The 19,725-nt window shown below is 41.0% G+C and overlaps 1 protein-coding gene across 2 annotated transcripts in view; it reads right to left on the bottom strand.

Moving 5' to 3' along the window:
- igsf21a (immunoglobin superfamily, member 21a) overlaps nt 1-19,725 on the bottom strand; it is a 148,973-nt gene that overhangs the window by 25,724 nt on the left and 103,524 nt on the right. For both annotated transcript variants that reach the window (XM_029502707.1, XM_029502706.1), the window contains exon 5: nt 1,643-1,758. In XM_029502707.1, the coding sequence (XP_029358567.1) occupies nt 1,643-1,758 (116 nt within the window). The remainder of the gene's footprint in view (nt 1-1,642; nt 1,759-19,725) is intronic.

The following is a 19,725-nucleotide window of genomic DNA, read 5'->3' as shown; positions in this document are numbered from 1 at the left end:
TTTGATAGCAAAATAAGCCAGTCGGAGGATTATTGTCCAAAATCTCCAGTAAATGAGTTTTGTTTTAAAACGGCTTCGTGAGGGGCAGAAAAATTCCCCATGATGGATAATGTGTTTTTAATAAAGCTTTTTTTTTCTAAATTATTCAGTCGAAATACAGGAACAACCCACATCGCTCATTATTTTTAATTAATTGCACTTTTCTTCTATTACTCCTTGTTTTTAATTGATCCTGCATTTGTCTGGCACATCTTCACACTTTCCACTTTTAAAAGCAGAAAAACTTTGTGTTTACAGACCCATTTCAACCACATAGTCCACCTAACGTTTCTTTCTTTTGCTCCTTTCTCCTTGAATGAGCCATTTGTGGGTGTGCCTGAATTTCATTGAGTTTTCTTTACCCGTTTTTTTCTACAGAAAAAACTGAATTGCAGTTTAGTATGTGGAATTGCTTCTTTAGATTGTATTCATATATAAATTATCTCACTTGGAACTGCTGGATTTAAATGACCTTAAAATGACTTTGCGGAAAAATCTTTTTATATACACTTCAATACATCTTCGACCAAAGCATTTTTTTTTTTTTGACTGTAAATTTTGTTCCTGTCAAGTCAGTGATTTGGATTACTTCCCTGCTGAGTCATTGAGAAAGCTAATTATCAGAAATGTGACTTGGCCGGTGACACGGAGAGTCCAAGGCTTACTGACCAGCTGAAACCTCTCAGATCGCTCTTCTTCCATTAAGCCTTGGGGGGGGAAAAAAGGGATCTGGCAGTGCTGAGCTTTAAAGGCTCCCGTGAAATCACAACAGGGAAGAGCCTTCAACCAGGAAGTACCTGAGAGACGGAAATCATATTCACCTTGTATTCACCTCTCACTGGGCTCATAATTGCAGGAGATAGGCATGCTCAGGGTGTGGAGTCTATTACTATACACCCATGGACAATGATTAATGACCCTGTGGGAACAAACAGCAAGCGGCTGCTCTCAAATAGCATCCATAAGCTCATGTGGCGCCACGCATGGGAACACACTCTTCAGATAATGGCCTTAGACTCAAAAAGTCAAGGGAAAAAAAAAAAAAAAACCCACACACACACACACACAGGTGTTTAAACTCATGTGGACACTTGCGTGCTGCTGCGTGTCCACGTACAAGGGTTTACAGTCACAACGCTGTGTGCAGTCATTACCGTCGTGTCACTATGATTAGATTAATCACCCTGAATGTGACCATCAATAACACTAATGTGTCTGTTTCCTAAATCTGATCTACCTTTTTAATGACTACATTGCATGACAAAATTAGCGCTCGCAATCAATCACAGGTCAATCATTAATGAAGGTGACAGTATTGCTGGTGATAGCTACTAAATGACTGCGGAGATGCACCACCTGACGGGTCTGTTGGATCCGTCTGAATGTATTTATTCATCGCCGGGTCTTGCTGGGATATCAAAAACATTTGTAATTCCCAGCGGCCTACAAGATGAGATCTCTTAAGGAATATGATAAACTAAATAAAAAAGACAGCAGCAACATGCGGTGCAGTGTGTTTGTTTCTGTAAACAACAGGGGCCTGCGTGCTGTAAAGGCAGATCCCACACGGCCAAGCAGCATAGCGTCTCTGGCAGCAACTCACCGATGGGGCCGGTTTCCCTCCCTTCGCAGTGCAGACGAGGGTGAAATTCTGGGCTTGGTACCGGCTGAATGGAGCTGGAGTATTTTCTGCCACCACTGATATGTTGTTCGGAGGTGCTGCGGGAGAAAGGAAGGACAGAAGCTTTTGGTGTAGCTGCATCTCCACACATTCAATAGGCAAAAAAAAAAAAAGAAAAGAAAAGAAAAAAGGAAACAGTATGCACTCTTAAGTTGTCGGAAACTATCCCTTTCACTCAGCACGTAGCAGGACGTTATTTTACAATGAAGTGTCATTTTCAGGTTGCACATAGAGATTGAACATTGACAAAAGCGACACCAGAGTCAAAACAAGAACCTGATGGGGGGAGAAAGAGCAATTGCGCAGAGATGTTTAAAATTAATAAAAAAAATAATAATGAAGAAAGACTGAAATAAATCCTCCCACTTGCTTTATCTTATCCACCTTATACATTTTTAAATGAAAGCAAGGCTCAGCTGAGAGAATCTCCACTTAAAATGGTAACTGAATGGTTGGGACAGTGTGTTCAAACTCCCCGGGGCTCATGTGAGTCGGATGAGGCTGATAAGGTAGAAAATCTCATACATATCTTATCACTAACCCTCTGTCTGAATCTCTCCAGGGATCCCACCAAGTATGTCATGGTTGTGTAAAGGGAAAACATGTGAGTGAGACTTCACAGCATTACAGAGCAGCGCTGGGAGGAGGAGGAGGAGGAGGAGGAGGTAATGGAAATCTCCCAGCATCCCTCTGCAAAAATCAGCTGTTCAACAAGCAGCGCTATAGTCTGTGCATGGCGGCTTAAATATGAACCTGAATACTTCTTCGACCCGATTTGGGAAAATGTCATCAAGCAACTTTTAACTGATGACGCTTCACAGCAGAAGATGGCCAGCTGCACGAGGACCAGTTGAATTTCAATGAGGCACTTTTTGTCAACATTGGCTAAGCAGGCTCTTAAGATGCAGATGACTTTTTCATTTTTCTGCATATCTGCACGTCTCCTCTCTACGAGGCCTTTCCTGTGCCATTGTGTGCAGGCGCTGAGGACTTGTATGACATTATTTCCTGCTCCCAGATTTGGTGGCGTTTTGAAAACCGCTTCGGCTGGTTCCTCTCCGTACGGGTCCTGAATCCACAAGCTGCGCTTCCAGAGCGATGAGACGCTAAGAAAGCTGCATGTGTCACTTTTATGTGTAAATCCATCGAGTGGTTTCAAAAAGACCTGTCAGGCCAATTAATTGATTAAAAGTAGGTGGGGGGCGGGTGGGATGGAAAGACAGGAGTGCCCAGTCCCCACTCCCGTGTTTCCACACCTCTTAATTGCTTATTGATGGGATTCATACGGCTGTAAATTAACCTTAGAGCATTCCATTATCTTACTGACAAGCCTGTCTCAACCTGGCATATGATAAGCTGTCAGAGGAGTCCATTCCTGACTGGTCACACTTGAGTGGTTAATACGGGAGTTGTGTGAAGTGCCCAACTGAGGTTGCTCTCATGAGCAGAAACAATAACAGAACAGAAACTATATGGTACTTTGCAGTAAACTATATTAAATATATTGCTCCATTCCATAAAACGGCATTATACACTACTTTGTGAAGGCTTGCAGGAGTCCAGCAATATATCCCTAACTCTAATGTCAGTTTTTTTTTTTTAAGTGCTTCAAGTGCAGCTGTTCTCTGCAGTTAAAAAATGATGATCCATTTTCACAACATTAGCAGCTGTGAGAGCATTGAGAATGTGACTTTATTTAAATTTTTTTTTTTTTTTACAGCAATCTGCGGTTTGAGCACACCAAGCCACCCGCATTTCATTTAGGCAATGCTTAAGCTCACAAAACCCAATCCCTTTAGATTAAAAAAAAAATAAATAAAAATAATAATAATAATCACGGTCAAATTGCAAAATTTCCACTTGACTGATAAGTATCGATAATCCCCAGACAAGTTCTTCAAAGTGGGAGCAACAAAATGCTTTGTTTGGTTGGACTAAAATCGCTAATGCAACCTTGTAAATTCAGAGATAAAGAATTCCTCCCAATCAAGTTAGTTCTGGAAGTATCGATCCTGACGCTCTATTGCTTTCTACCCCCTGGTGGGGGGGGGCAGCTCGTAATGGCAGTCAAAGCAAACGATGGAGGAGTAAGCCTTGGCAGAGCATCAGGCATGATTAAAACCGAGATCATCGATGTGCAAAGCAACACATTTTGCAAACACAACAGCCCCGTGCAGGATTAAGATGGCTGTCGGTGATGATGGAGACTGAATCTAAGCCTTTCATAGCTCATGTAATTTCCCTTTTCCCTTTTTGCCCACTCGTTACAGATTGAGCTTTTGTGGGTGTTCTGCAGTCTGCTGGGTGTGTTGAACGCTTTCTGAGGCCTGCATACCAATCGTCTGAAAACAGCACATAAATAATTGAATATCTCACTTGACAAGGTTACAGTCTTGTATGTCAGTGCTGGTATACAGTGCTCATACAAAACAGACAGAAGAAGTTATGAAATGCAAAGTTCGTGAAACAATCCATAGAAGTGTATACAGCAAAGAAATTCCAAAAATAAAAACAGAGGAAATGGCAATATCTTTGACATTCTTCTATTGTTTTCTTTAAACAAGAAAAAGGTCACAAGTACAGACATAAAAATTCCAAATCCTCTCCTTCCTCAGCACAATGCTGCACAACCAGGCAGCGTACAGACGAATGGCATTCTGTCTGTCACATACATTTTTCTTTCCTCTCCCTCTTTGGAATTGATTAAAATCTTTTGGCCAATTCACGCTTCTGCTTGTTTTTTCTCTGCAAAGGGAGACAAAGCTTGCATGTATCCCCCAAAGTGCTTAAGGGGTTATATTTTACTCTTTATACTAGGTAATTTCTCAAACCTTGTGGGCTAATTCTCTTTGAAAGGTTAATGGACTAGCAATTTATTGAGCTATAACTTCCTGAAAATTCTCAGATTGTCGCCTGACGGTAACGCAATTAAGTCTGAAACCCTTCGCCGTACACGTAATGCGGGAACTGCTGGCGATATTTCACGACGTTATTAAAAGCAGGACACTGCAAATATGTAAAGGATGTGAGCTCTGCGGTCCCATGAGCCATTCTTTCTTTTTCCAATGTTCAGAGTGTGCTTGTACACGGCTCCATTAAAAGCAGCGTTTACTTGTCCCTTGTAGCGCTACTGTGCCAGTTACATCAATAATGATCTCTCCCTCCATCCCTCGTTTACCACCACCACCTCCTTTTTCTCCTTCTATATCCTCAAGCGCCATTACCCTGCTTTCTTTTCAAAGAAGACGAAGCAGAAGGAAAAAAAAAAAGAAAACCTGCAAATGGGATTGGTGAATGTGCAGAACAGGAGCACGTTTAATGCTCCCACGAGTCTGATTTCCCAGGCCTCATAATTAAGGGATTTAGAGCTCTGGAGACAGTTGGACTCACAGGAAACACTTCCAACATCCCCTTGTACTAAGCAACTTGACCTCGAGTCCACGTCTCTGGGGTTTTATTTATAGCGACAGAGGATGGTGTGTGTGTGTGTGTGTGTGTGTGTGTGTGGGGAGGATGGCAAAGAGGATGCACCAAGGTCATCGTCAGCTGACTTTCCCTGACAGTAATTCAGTGGTGAGCATTTGATGATGCTATATTTTTTCTAATTGTGAGCCCAGGGGTGCCAAAGTAATCAGTGTGAATTAGAAACAGCTTCACCAAAGATAAATTATATTAACACAATCACTGGTGGATTAGGTGGATCGGGTTTCTTGACAAGTAATTTCCAACCATCTACGTCATTCGAAGCATGCTTCATTTTTGACTTGGGGAAAATTCGAAGCTGCCTGTACTGTAGGTGTGCACCTGATGAACTTCACACCACAACCGGCTCACCCTGAAACAGACGGGACTTCGGTGCACTGCAGTAATCTTGGTTTCAAATGACCTGACTGCTCTCCAGGTGAAAGTTGCATATACAAGCAGCAGCCAATCTCTGTTCCAGAATTAAAGCCAATTTAAACAGCAATCATGAAAGGAACATTAGTCCAGTCATTTAAGCAAAGTTTTCACTTGCAGACAACTCATGACTGCTGCTGTTGCTGGGTTTTTTTTTTTTTCTCTCTCTCTGTTTACTGCATATTAGCTTTTATGCACGACTTGTGCTTGAGTCACCAACTGTCCTGTGTGGATGCATGCCATCCAGTCACAAAAGAACATTGGTTCTGAATGCTCCACTGAAGACATTTGCCTCTAACAAAAGCTCTCAATCGCTAATTTCCATCAGCATTTGTAAGGATGGTCGTTTCGGATTCGGATTTATTTCCACAATTAAAAATGCATCATTGGATTTGCCTTTCTCACAGGCAGGTACAGTGAAGTGGCGCTGTGCAGTCTGGATACACGGTCCCATATTTCACTGGAAGGGCCTCGAGGTGGCACAATGTCATCAATATGCAAAACAATTTCATGTCTGAATTTGAAGAGGTTCTTTAGAGTTCAAATTGGAAATTATAGCAGAGACAGAAAGAGGCACAAGAGGACCCCAAAGAACACGTCAAAAATATTTTCCGTCATTTAGCACCACACAGAAAATATCGCAGCGTGCGACTGAAATTCACAACTGCAACGGAGAGAGAATAGAGGAGGGAGGGAAGGGAGAGGATGGAGAGCGTGTGTTAAGGTGATGTAGTGCTTTTTGCGAGGTTCTGTCTGGCACCTCTCGGAGTGGATTGTATTTTTCTTAACTCTTAAAGAGACTTCTCTGTGATAAGTCCTCCACAGAGAGGTGAGAGGTCAGACTACAACTTCAGCTGCCAAGGACAAACGCGTTTCTCAAAGAAAGCTCACATATGTGCTTCAGTCTACCTCAGCTGACAAACGTCCTCACAGCACCACCCACCCACTTCACCTTGTGTTGTGCGCTAACAGGAGATACTCTGCTCTTTTCCTTTTGTCAATAATTCACTCACTGCAGCTGGCACTGCATCAACGCAGTGCATCAAGACCGGCTGGTAGACATTTAGTGCACCACTCAATAAGCTGTTCCAAGGTAAAAACAAACTCCCCGGAGAACATCACGGGGGAACTTCAGAGAAAGGCTGGAAACTGGAAACTCAAAATGTTAATTTACCTAATATCTTTCCCATTGGAGTCTGCGAGGGATATTAAAGGGTTCATTCCCAAGCCAGTCCTATGATCTCAACTTTATTTGAAGGCTTGAGGATATGATTCTGGCAAAAAAAAAAAAAAAAAAAAATCAAGACATTTTGCACCGCCAGCTCTTGGCTAGGCACGCAGTGGCTTGAAGATTCTACCTCACAGAGAAATATATGGAAATTGCTGCTTTGCATAAAGACACATATCTGCGTGTACATGTGATGTAGTTTGTGTTTGCAGTTCTTGAGACTGGGAAGGACATACATGCATCCCAGAGTGATGTAAGCGTGAAAAATAAAACACTGCCAAACAGCTTATATCCCTTATTTTGAGAAGCTCCACAGTCAGACAGGTAGGGTCAAAGGAAGGCGGCTGGGAAAAAAAAAAAAAAAAAAAAAACAATCAACGGAAGTACTCTCAAAGTGGGACAAAAAAAAACAAACATGTTTAAATGAGCGCTGGAAAAATTCTACTCCTCAGTTTGCTCCTTTTGAACACCCATTTTCCTCAGCATGAGCAGCACAGCCAGATAAAAGACACTGGGATGCTTTTTAATCGCTCTTCTACTGTGCTTTCCACATTTGCATTTCCAGCCCACCCTGTTAATTTGCATGGATTATTAGTGCGCTGTCAAGCTCATATCGCGTCCCCCTGCCCCAGCCAACCGGCGAGCAGCGGCTGGTAGGTAAGCGAGGGAACCCGAGGAACTCTCGCGGCCGTCAAAAAGAGGAAGAGGGTGACACGCAGAGACAAAAGCCGGTGTCACATCGAACAAATTCCCCATCTGGGAGGTGCATTAATCATGTCGGCGTTGCTGAAAATGCAGTTGCACGCCTGCGTCCTCTGACTTCCTCTCTGCTCTGGAGTGGACACTATATTGCAGTTTATCTATGAAAGATATGGACCACCCCCAAAGGCTGAATATACAGTACATCCTCCTAAAAACATCTTCTATGGTTATATATACTGCTCACTGAAAAATAGGAGGGAAATTGCACAGAAAGATTGTCCACTAAAGGCACTGATTTGGGAGCTTAGACACAACTGTGTCCTTTTTCTCCCCCTGCTGCTCTGTTCCCATATGATAGGAAATATGATATGTCATGGCTGTATACGGCTTTCCTCAGTCACTCCCCAGGCTGCCGCTCTCTGAGGGTAAAGCGGGCTTGGACTTACAGCTTTGTGTGTATAATGAGGACAAGGGGGACAGAAGAGAGGATTTTGCCAGCACAGTTTAAAGGCTCAGTTGAGAAAGGACAAAAAGGAAAGCTCTTTTATTTATTTTGTCTCTTAAATAGCAGACAGTGGCAGATGGGACTTACCCAGCACCCAGCCCACCATCCATTATGCTGTGACTGGCACCCTCATCTCTAAAGCTGCCCCCCTGCCCCCTTTTTTTTTTTTTTTTTTGCTTAAGAGCAGGGGTTTAGGGTTGGCAATCTGTTACAGTTTGGCCCCTTTACCTCTAGCCTTCTCCAGCCTCAACCCCTTTGGCAGCTTGATCATTCACAAGGCATTGACACGGATGCACCCTAAAGGGCGACACAGACAGATTTCTTGATCATTGCAGCTATGAGACCTAGTCGTGATGCTTTTTTTTTTTTTTTTTTTTTTTTTTGGGGGGGGGGTGGTTTATGACACCTAATTTACAGACCAAAGGGGTAAAATGAAACTGTAGTGTTATACGAGGCCGAAGAGAGTCACTTTAAGTGGTGAAGTATCCATCATTCATTTCTCACTTCTGGGCCCAGACCGTATGACCGAACAATCCCCCAAAGAAGTCTAAGAGAAAATCTACATCGAATACCTGCTGCCAGACGGCCACAAGCCCCACAGATGTCGATATATTCCAACACTCATTCAGGGACAGCGAGGGGAATTCATATTTCAAAGTGACATGTAAGTGTTGTTGATGGGGCAGTTATGAGCAAGACGAATGGGTGACCATGCACCAGGGTTTCTCCTTTTCAGACAGGCACAAGAAAGGAAAACAGAAACAGAATGGCTTTCATTATGTATTTAACCTCTTCTGGACACCAGTTTATTTTTCAGCAAAAAAAAAAAAAAAAAAAGTGTTATATAAGATATATTCAGCTATTATTCAGTGAGGATTTTACCTATCGTGGTGCCAAATGTGGTTGGTGATGAAATATTATTGGACGCGTTGACTTCATTTTAAAGCCACCTGTGCGTTTGCACCCCGTATTGATGAAAATGCATTTGATCCAGCAGGACATCTGCATTTTTAGCAAGCATGCTACTAAACCTCTTGGTGTTAAGCGAAAACGGTGACATATGATGAAATTGCCGTCACTCTGGCGCACGGTACAAAAGCAATCATTCCCCTGTCTGTGAGACAAGTCATTAATTGAAGTGATACTATTTTAGACTTATCTTTTGGCTCTCTCTTTTTCTTTCCTATCATAGACTTTTCTGTCTAAAATAAAGTGAACTTAGTGACTAAGGGGAGCTAAAAATAACTGAAGAAAACTGCAGATTTTCCTCAGTGAAGTGTTGTCCCATCCAGCTCACAGTCACATCACATTACTGTGCTCCTCTGAGCACACACAGAGACATTAAAGTCTCCAATTACTGCACCCAGACAGTCATAAATGTATACGGTTGGTAATATGTGATAGCTGTATTTTCAAAGCGCGCCTTTACCAAACAGGAAATGCATACTATTTTTAATCCTGTGAGGAGACTTGACGCATTTTTACATCAAGGCTTGAATTTGTATGAATCCCAGCGGGGAACTTCAGTTATTGATTTAGTCCTGAATGACACTGATCAGCAACAGATCGCTGCTTTGTCTAATATGCTCTGATATCTCGAAGTTCACAGAGTTCTTTTACTGCAGTGCTCGTGTTTGAGTGTTGTCAGAGAGGGAGACAATTTACCTCCATCAGTGTTGTGCTTGTGCAGTTAAATTGCTGCTACGCAACTGTTAAACCAGAAATAAAAAGTAATTTGGCAGTCGCCGCTTATTTTGCATGTTTCTATTCTGTCTCACATCACACACGAGCTGCCAATCGTTTTTTTTTTTTTTTTTTTTTTGAAGCGTAAAAGACGAGCACAGTCGTCATGTTAAACTGTTCTCATAAGAGATTTTTGGAAAGGATTTAAATTATACCGCGGATTTCTAGGTTATGCCAAACAGCATCCGATTGTGACTTTCTCACTTTTGTCCCATGTTTTTTTTTTTCCTTTGGTTTAACAGCCAAAACTTCACAAACTTTAAAAAAAAAAAAAATTATAAAATAAAAAATCCAACATGCTCCATCTGGGATTCAGTACTCATTCCCTACTGTTTTTTTTGGCAGGAAATAACACCGCCCCCGAAAAAATGCACTATTCACTGAAAAAGTGCCCAGGAGCCATACTGCACTGATCACCCACCAGCTCATGTCACATCATTACAGAGACACTTCATGGAATCGCACCTAGAAAAAGAGAGAGCATGTTGTACCTTTCATGTTTTTTCTGTCACTTAAAAGTTAAAAGTTTCTGCCAAGTTTTGAACCGACTGTGCTTTAATGAACACTTTTCAAACAGCCTACCAATGACTCTTTAAAAGTGTTCTATCGAGCAGTCGGCAGTGGAGAGTGACGCGAACAATGGGGACGGGGAGAAAGCCGTTCAGTCACTGGTGGTGATGAGCAACTTTGGTTCTTCAAATTAGGGGGTTTAAAAAAAAACTTTGGCAATTCATTCATCTTCCACCAACTATCCGTTTCCAGGTCGCGGGGGGCGAGGGGCGGAGTCACCATGGACAGGTCAGCAGTCCATCACAGGGCCAACACACAGAGACAGACAGAGACCGACAACCACTCACACTCAGACCTGCGGACAGTTTAGAGTCACCAGTTAACCCAAATATGTCTTTGGAAGGAGGGAGGAAACCAGGAGGAAACCCACAGGGGGAGAACATGCAGACCGCGCACAGAACTGCCCCGGGAACCAAACCCGTGACCCTGCGGTAATTTATATTGAAATGCTTGCAAAAAATGCACTTGAATTGCACCCTTAAAAAGTTTCTCTCAGAAAAGTTCATACCGTTCACATCTGTCAGCCCGACCTCCCGTTCTGCCACTGTTGCAGCCTTCGATCTGCTGACCATGAAAAACACGACTCGTATGAAAGGCTTTAAACTTGGGTTGGTACTTAGTGGGCAATGAGTTTCCATGCAAAAAGAAATTTGATGAAAAAGAGAGAGAGAGAGCGAGAGAGAGAGAGAGAGAGGGAGCTACAGGGGATGTCTGAATTGTCTAACATCACATATTGCAGAGATAAAAAGTTTCACCCTGTCTGAAGAATAGCCCTTGTGTTGTATTTGATTGATGGGCTCTTTCTGGTGAGTAATTCGCTCGGAGAAGAATGGAAATGTATAGCTGATGGCGTGTTTCAGCAGCCTTCATTACAGTGAGCAAGAAAATTAAAGCTATTAGTGGGGCCGGACTTTTTTTTTCTTTTTTTTACAATAGTACAATAGTAGGATGTGCTAAATTAACCAGCACTATATAATACACAAATATAGATGGCGTTAATAAGTGCTGTAGTAATGATGTGGCTTTGTGCTGGAATAATAACCTTTTTTTTCTTTTGTGTTAAACTGCACTTCAGCGCTGTAAAAGCTGAATTATATATGACCTTTGAATACCAAATGTAAGAATTTTAATGTACGACACAAATGTCAAAAATCAAGTTGTCATATTAATAATAGACACATGAAATACCCATATATGTGCTGCCCATGCATTAATCATGTCTACAGGACGACTTGATTTTTCAAAATCATTTTTCATTTCATTTATTTATGCTTCTTCAAAGCTACGTGTAAAATAATAATAATAAAAAAAAATCTTTGGAGTCGGACTTCCATGGTCTTGGGAATCAGAATATCAACATATAATTAGTCTTTGGGATAAATACAAATGACTGTATGGGCTGACAATTTTGTGTTTTTATTTTATATGTGCATTCATTTTAATATATGGCAATTCTAGGGATTGCAACATCTAGTCCTTTCAATGAAGCGATATAAATACAAGGCTGCTTATGTTGCCATCTGTGCAGTGCAACCTCTGAATAACTGAATAACTGTGAATTGCAAAAGTATTACGATTGGACTTTTTTTTTTTTTTTAGAACATTTTACCATCAAAGATATCCTTTTAAATTGGTGAATTGGTAAACACACACACACACACACACACACACACACACACACACACAGTGGATACCAGATTTAAATGGAAGCTTTGTACTGCACAACTTAAAGGCCTGGAATCATTTTCTCATTTAGCTTCTTACGGGCTGTGATGGGCGCCTACATGAAAACTGTTCCCCGTCAAAGTTAGCACAGTTCTGGCTATTTCAGACCAAAGACTTCTGCGTGTGTCGTTTTCTTTGTGCTCTTCTCGCTGGTTTGAAGTCAGCAGGGCTCTGCTGCAAAAAGATGAAGTCACATATTTCTGCGCTCTAATAAATATTTAGCAACACTTAAACCAAAAAGCGATGACAGATGTGAGGTTGTTTGTGCGTCGCCAGACCACCGTAGCTGAAATCTGATCAAACACGCCCACGCACTTCCACTGATGCAGATTAAAGCGTTTTTGAATGTTAAACTCTTACTGAATAACACCTAAGGATGTTTTTCCCCCCACGATTTAACTCTGACTTTGTCATAAGCATGAGAGATAAATGAATGAAAGGGCTTTAATGGCTTCAAATTGGAAATGATTCAAGATCCTTTCAAAAAAACTCAAATTCAGACAATTCAGTTTCGCTCAGTTTTATTCCAATTCTGCTTTATTTTCTCTCATCATGGAATAGCGATTCTTGCTGGGAGCAGGTGGTGGTGTCTACAACACAAGAGAACATGCTCTCAGATACAATGAGCAAGATGAGGTGTGGCTAGTTGGTTAGCATGATAAAAAAATGGTTAGCATGGTTAGCATGAAATGTAAAAAAAAAAAAAAAAAGGATTAGTGCAAACGCAATGCCTGTGTGGGTCTGCATAATGCCATGTAGAGATTTGGCAGCCATTTTGTTTAGTTTCTTTGTGTGACACACATCTTGTAGCTAAAACACACACAGACCAAAAAAAAAAAAAAAAAAAAACCTTTCTATAGTCTGTTTGCGATGTAGCTACCTGCACGACATTAAAATACAAGCTGAAAAAATGTGAAATCTGAAATACATTTAAAGTGAGCAGAAACTGAATATTCGGATGTCCAACAAGTTTTATGTGAGCAGGCAGCAGCAGCAGAGAGGCAGTACAGACACAGCGTAGCTCCTTGTACTTATAGAATATAGTTATGGAGGGCTGATGACCCCCCCTCCCTTTTTTTTAATTACTTACGCTTTGTTAAGACCATTGAGAGAGGAATGATTTTACTTTGTGCACTTGCATTTCCTCCACTCACTTACTATCAATATTTACTGGGCACAGCGAATATGAATGACAGTCACACTCCTCTCCACTAAAAGATAAAATCCACAAACCAACGTTGATTTAATTTCTCACAGGAGTGAGCCTCGTCTGTTGATCCAAACGCTTTCCTCTGCTTTGTCTTGTAATACAGTGCTTTTGTTTATGCTATCTGTTTATTTGTTTGTTGGACTCCGGAGCAGATTACATACATTACACTGCGGGGATTTAGATTGATAGCTCAGTATAAATACAAATAAATATTATTTACAGTGCATTACGCTCTGCAAAGGTCGGATTGGTTGGAACAACAACATCACGACAGGCTACAAATTCAACGAGGAGAAGGCAACCATTCGCATTTCTCACATGATCCCCGCTTCCAGTCATCGAAATGCAATTCCAGCTTTGCTGAAAGAACTTAAAAAAGGAAGCAAGAAAGACTAAACGTCTCCGAGCATTTTCTTCATGATGCACCAATGAAGATCCGCCATTAACATGGAAATGACATTTGATTACTTCGTGGCGACATATTACATCTTCCAATTGCTCAATATTCACGAAAGCAATGGTGCTGATTTTGGCCGTCAAAAATATTTGATTTACTCTTTTAGAATAAATTGAACCCTCAGCACAGCGGCTCTTTTCAAAGCAGAAATTGATGACTAACTTCCTGTCGATCACGGCCTCCCCTCTGTGCCATCTTTCACCATCTCACTTCCTAACTTTTTGATCATTAACTCGACGCTCACACAGAGTTACAGGCTAGCCACGGCACTGAATGTACACCAGCAAACTGCATGTCGGGCGTTTTTCCACTGTTCCCAACTGATTCTTTTTTCTATTTTGACAATTGAATCTTTAAACATGGCAGCTGAGAGAATTTGTCATAACATCCCCTGGCAGCTAATTCTGTCATAATACTGCAGCCAAAAATCCCATTTTCTACTTGAGTTACTTCATACTCAGCAGATTGGCAAACATTCTCAATTAAGTATGAAGCTTTTGCTCCAGGACATGGTGGGGGTTTGTTTCAAGGATGCCATTAAACTGCTAAACTAGTTTGAAACTTTAATCCACATTCCGAGGGTGACAACAGTCATTGAATTGTCCAGCGTTGTATGACCGAGGAGATCAGACTGAAACGCTTGTGAAAGCGACAAAGACAAAATAAAAGCCTCGTTGAAGGCTGATGCATACCCTGATTTGTGCCTGCATTGTTCATTCATAGCAAAAAGTACAGTTCTGTGCAATATTCCATTCAGCCATATATTATGCAGTAGTAGAAGTAAAATGAGGACATGACTATAGAGTCATGGTCCGTTGTGTGATTTATGTGTTGTGGCCCTTGTTAAAGGCGGGTTAGGCACACCTGCCGCTTCAGATTCTTTTGTATAATGATTATTTTCCCAATATTCCTGGTAGAGAGCGACCGCTGCAGCGCTGAGAAGACGTAGACACAGGAAAAATATCAACCTGGCGGTGGTTGCATTTTGCATTCAAGGATCATGAATCTGCACCTTCATGCCGTCACAACTAGCTGCATATGTGGAACGCCACTTCATCACCGCACCCTGCCGAGTCAGGGCTTGATTACAGTTTTTCTTCCAGTCCCGAACAAGTTCCCCAAACAGCACAACATAATTAGGATGACCACACTGTGACTCACCCTGGAGTTTGGTTGGTCCAAACCCATTTGTAATTGTGGGTATGATTGTGTTCTGTGCGGAGGTGTGCACGTCTTTTAAGGCTTTCATTTTCTATCTGTCACCTGCAGGTGTCCAACTTCTCGGCCTAAACAAAGTCAGAGAAGATGCGGAAACGTTCTGGGTGGATCTGATCTCGACGATCTGACGAGACTTTAAAAATGTTCTCTGTCAGAATCATGACTAAATTGGATGACTACTAAGTTATCACACCTGCTATATTGCGGGGGAAGAACTTGATAAATGCCATCCGCCTCGTGTCGAAACGCAGAACGCTGCATGTCTATCCGTCACTGTATGTGACACAACAAAAGGTGGAATCAATCAAAAGAGGTCATTGCCGGCTCTCATCCTTTTCACGTCAAATCCTTTTTGACGTTCAACGATCAAACATGTTTAAGATACTCCTATTTCAAGAGCTGAACCTCAAGACATTTGTCTCAGAATAATTACATCATGTAAATAATTAAGAATTGTAATCAGGGGAGTTTCTAGTCGGAGATTCACATTAGTGAACCAGACAAAAACAGCCTGCTCATAAAAGCATCATTTTCATTCTTATTTTTTTCTTTTCTTTTTTTCTACACGCAAATAATTAATGGAACAGTGTGTGTTCCTTCTCTCCAGTTGGCATCAGTGTGAGTGAAACATGAATAACCAAATTCACAGTCATGACCTTGTTATGAAGAGAAATATGCAGAACGCAATTTTCATTAGTATGCTTTAAATATGAAAGTGCCCCAAAATCAGCCCAAGGATCTGTAGATAACACTCAACAAATCTGTCTTTCCCGTCTCATTGTCATTATTTCCAATTGTTCTGAACCTTTATTTCATTGTCATAGTACCTCTGGTTTTGGATAATGAAACAATAGCTGAAGGATTCCCAAAGCAAAAAGCAGAAAATTGACTGAGCTGTGAAATGTAGCATTCGTGACTACTGTTTTAGCAATGTATTAAAAAGTTTCTTAGCAAAACTGTACAAGGTCATGATCGCACATTGGAGAAGGTCTGATACATCACAGCCATCATCACGGATACAACACTGTGGAATACAATTTTCTAACTTCAAAACAACAATGGGAGCAAAAAAAAAAAAAAAAAAAAAAAAAAGCAGCAGCTCTTCTCAGAGTGGCAGAATTACAAATGGCCTGCGGTTTACGACTCTTTAATCAAGCTCAGATGAGGAAACCTGCTGGCCACAGACAAAATAATCCATATTTCTGCTGGGGAGCTTTTGAGAGAGCTATTTAGGAATTGTTGGATTTAATAAATAGTGGAGATTTTTGCTCACAACAAAGCGGGGCTTAGAGACTCTGCATTGACATGCGCTAATCAGCTAATCAAATAAATAAATGAATAAAAAGGAAAAAAAGCACCAGAACAGACCCTGAAATATCTCATTCAGGAACCTCAAGCAGACTTCACATTATTCTTGCCAGATGTACATGTGCAAACTAGTCACATCTGTATCAGTGGGGGAAAGAAAGAGCGTTTTTATTAATACTGAAGTGATTTATTTGCAGTTCAACTCATCGCAGATGAGCCACAGAATTTATCTGAAGTCACTCAAGCGCAAAAGTGACGCAGAACCATCTGTATTTCTTCTTTCAAAAGAATAATAGCACACAGTTAGCTGAAAGAAACTGGCAAATTTGGTTCATTTGCAATGATGATGAAAGAATGAAAAGCTGACAGGCTGATCAACAAATTACTGGTGGATGCTCCAGCGTAATCTACACTGCTGAGTAATTTGGGATTTCACATTCACACCCTTCATGTGGCATTGACAGAGATACACAGCAGTCAAAAAAAACAAACAAACAAACAAAACAAACCAACACAAACCAATAATGGCTTCTCGGGCCACTTGCTCCAAGAACAAATCTCGTATGATAAAAAGAGACTGACGCTGATTCATTAGAGCGCCTAATGTTTGAGATTAGTGGTGTGCAAGCATTGATTTCTTTCTGGCTTACAGCATTATCATGCTAATGTTACATGTATAACTGTAGTCAGCGTATTAATAAATGTGGTCTCTTGAAAGAAGCTGGAAAAATTCAAAAGGCAATGTATTACATAATTAGCTGTCAAAAAATTATGACAGGGGTCCAACAGTTCCCAGCGTGGACATTCAGAGAAGGAATTAAACTGTACATTCAAACTGAATTGTATGAGGCCTTAACAGAATGAACAATCTACCCAATAAGAAATGGGGAAGAAATTGAAAAACAGCAGCCATTGTTCAAATGTATACAGAGAATGATCAGACCGCTGGTGGCAAAACAGAAAGGAGGGATGAGTTCCATTAATGTCGGATAACACCAGGTCTATATTATATATAGATACATATATTTATTGTCTATGCCAGTCTGTATACAATCTCCAACCTAACAACCAAATGGGATGCATGTCTCGCCTGTCACCCCCAGGTATGATTCAGAGGAGCACACACAGCAGCCGGTGGAACTGAACATTGTCATGTTGGCTAAAACGGATCGCACCATGAACGTGGCGTCAATGCATCCTCTCTACAGCCCGCAGAGAGCCGTGTGCGCCATCAGTTTTCTACCCAGTATGATTCATGGCTGATTTACAATCACTGAAAGGAGGAGAGAGGAGACAGTTTTTTTTTTTTATTGCCCACCCCTACCCCACGCAATCGTTTTAGAGGAAAAAGAGAATCATTTTAACCGCGTTAACCAATCTGGCTGTGTTTGTCTTCATATCAGTAGAGTAGAAACACGGGGGCTGAGACAACCTCTTGTGTCCTGACAGAAATAGCCCAGCTATAATTGTAAGTCAGGTTGTGAGCCTGTTTCTATTCCACAGTCATTCAGTCACAATAGGATAGAGCAAGTAAGAATATGCTCTCAGGCAAAGTCACAGCCAACAGCAAGAGCCAGCTGAGGGAGTCTTCATTACATGGAACAAGGAATCATTTATGGAGCAGTGTTGCTCTGTTCAGGGGCATTCTGACAAACATATTGACTTTGGCACACATGAGGTTGCAGTTGTCTCTGCACCCACTTTCCATTACAGCATAATTTCATTTAGGTGGAGCCGCGGATCTGTTTCAAAACTTCTGATCTCTCGTGTTGTGAACTTTTTGCACATTGCCCATATCAAGAAGATATTTACTTTCCACGCGGAGAAGAAAATCACAGGCAGCACGCTGTAAATAGGATTCCCCCATCTTCTGAAAATGCAAAGTAAGATGCGCATTAAGTTTTGTTTTTTAATGCATCAGCAATTCGGCGCTTCTCACATAATGAGATTATGAGAGAATTGTCAAGTATGCATTGGTCAAAAAATAAATAAAGTAAAATAAATACCTCGTTTTTTTGTTTTTTTTGGTCAAATCTGTTGTCAAGCTAATGCAGTGAAAAATCTCCTGCCTGGTTTGCCTGGTTTTGCTAAGACTGCTTTTCCAAGATCCACCAACTCACATCAAGATTTTATATCAGTTTCCAACTCAAATCTGTCTTTGGCCCATGGCCACGAACAGATTGAATTATTCAAAATCAGAACGGAGATTGAGGCTACGTGAAGATCTTAAATCTCTTTTAATTCCTTCACCAAAAGCAGCTCACATCCATCAATCTGTAAGTCCGCGATGGCAACAATGTTCAGAAAAGCCAGCGAATCCAGCGTAAAATACAGATTGCCTCGTTTTCCAAAGCAGCCCGACTTGATCAGAAGAAGTTAAACCACAGAACAGGAACAAGCTGTTGTTTCATTTAACGTGTTCCTGAGGTGGAAAAAAAATTCACACTGAGCGAGCAGAGTGCGTCCGTTTGTGTGGTTATGATGTGGTTCTCATCATCATCCTGTTGACGTGTGTGACTGAATGACTTACTACAACTGACCTTTCATTTCTTAAATAAAGTGAATGTAAGAAAATGCATTGGTTACATTTAACAGATATTCAACAAATACGGATTGTCAACATATGCTCCATAATAAAAATTGATAAAATCGAATACGGACTGACAAAATGCCACACGTTTATTTAGAAGAACTGCATACTATTTGGTTTCCTTCAGGAAGCTAATGTTGTGTTTTAAAAACCCACTACACTTCTCAAACCTAATGCCCTCTTGACAAAAAATAAACTTGACAGATATCCATCGACATAATAAATTCCCTGTGCCTGGCAATTTTAAAGATAAGGCCTGTGGATTTATATTCATAGTGCAGAAAATAGCTGAAGCTGCTAACTTGGAGCTTTGAAATTGTCCTATAAAACAATTTTATCATAACATTTTAAGGAAGTGTGGAAATGGCAGAAATGGGCAAAAATAAGAAAACAAAACAAAAACCACCGTCCTGTCGGGCTGTCGAATTAAGAAACTGATCAGGTATTCTAGACAGAATCTGCCTTTTTTGCATAAAAAAAAAAAAAGCTAATCAGAGACAAGCGAGATTGGTCACTTTGCATGCATTTCTATCAGCAATGCACATAATTGTCTGCTTGTAAACTCTTTTCCATGTGTCTAAAGTGCAGTTACAAACAGGCCACGTTGTGAATAAATTATGGACACTTGTTGGGCTTGTGGACCGTCACATACGATTTACAGGAAGATTACAATCTAAGTAACCGTTTCTAAATCTAACCACAGTTACAATAAAGACCAATTTGAGTGGCGGTCAACCTCTACGCAATGAGCTGATTATACCGACAGCATCCAACTGTAAATATCGATGGATCCTGATTGTTATTATCACTGTTAAAAAGAAAAAGTGGGGAAAAAAAAGAAAGAAAAGAAAG

Source organism: Echeneis naucrates, chromosome 5 (genome assembly GCF_900963305.1).
Source record: "Echeneis naucrates chromosome 5, fEcheNa1.1, whole genome shotgun sequence".
NCBI lineage: Eukaryota > Metazoa > Chordata > Actinopteri > Carangiformes > Echeneidae > Echeneis > Echeneis naucrates.
The sequence above is the reverse complement of the archived record's forward strand: the minus strand, read 5'-3'. Positions and strand labels throughout refer to the sequence as shown.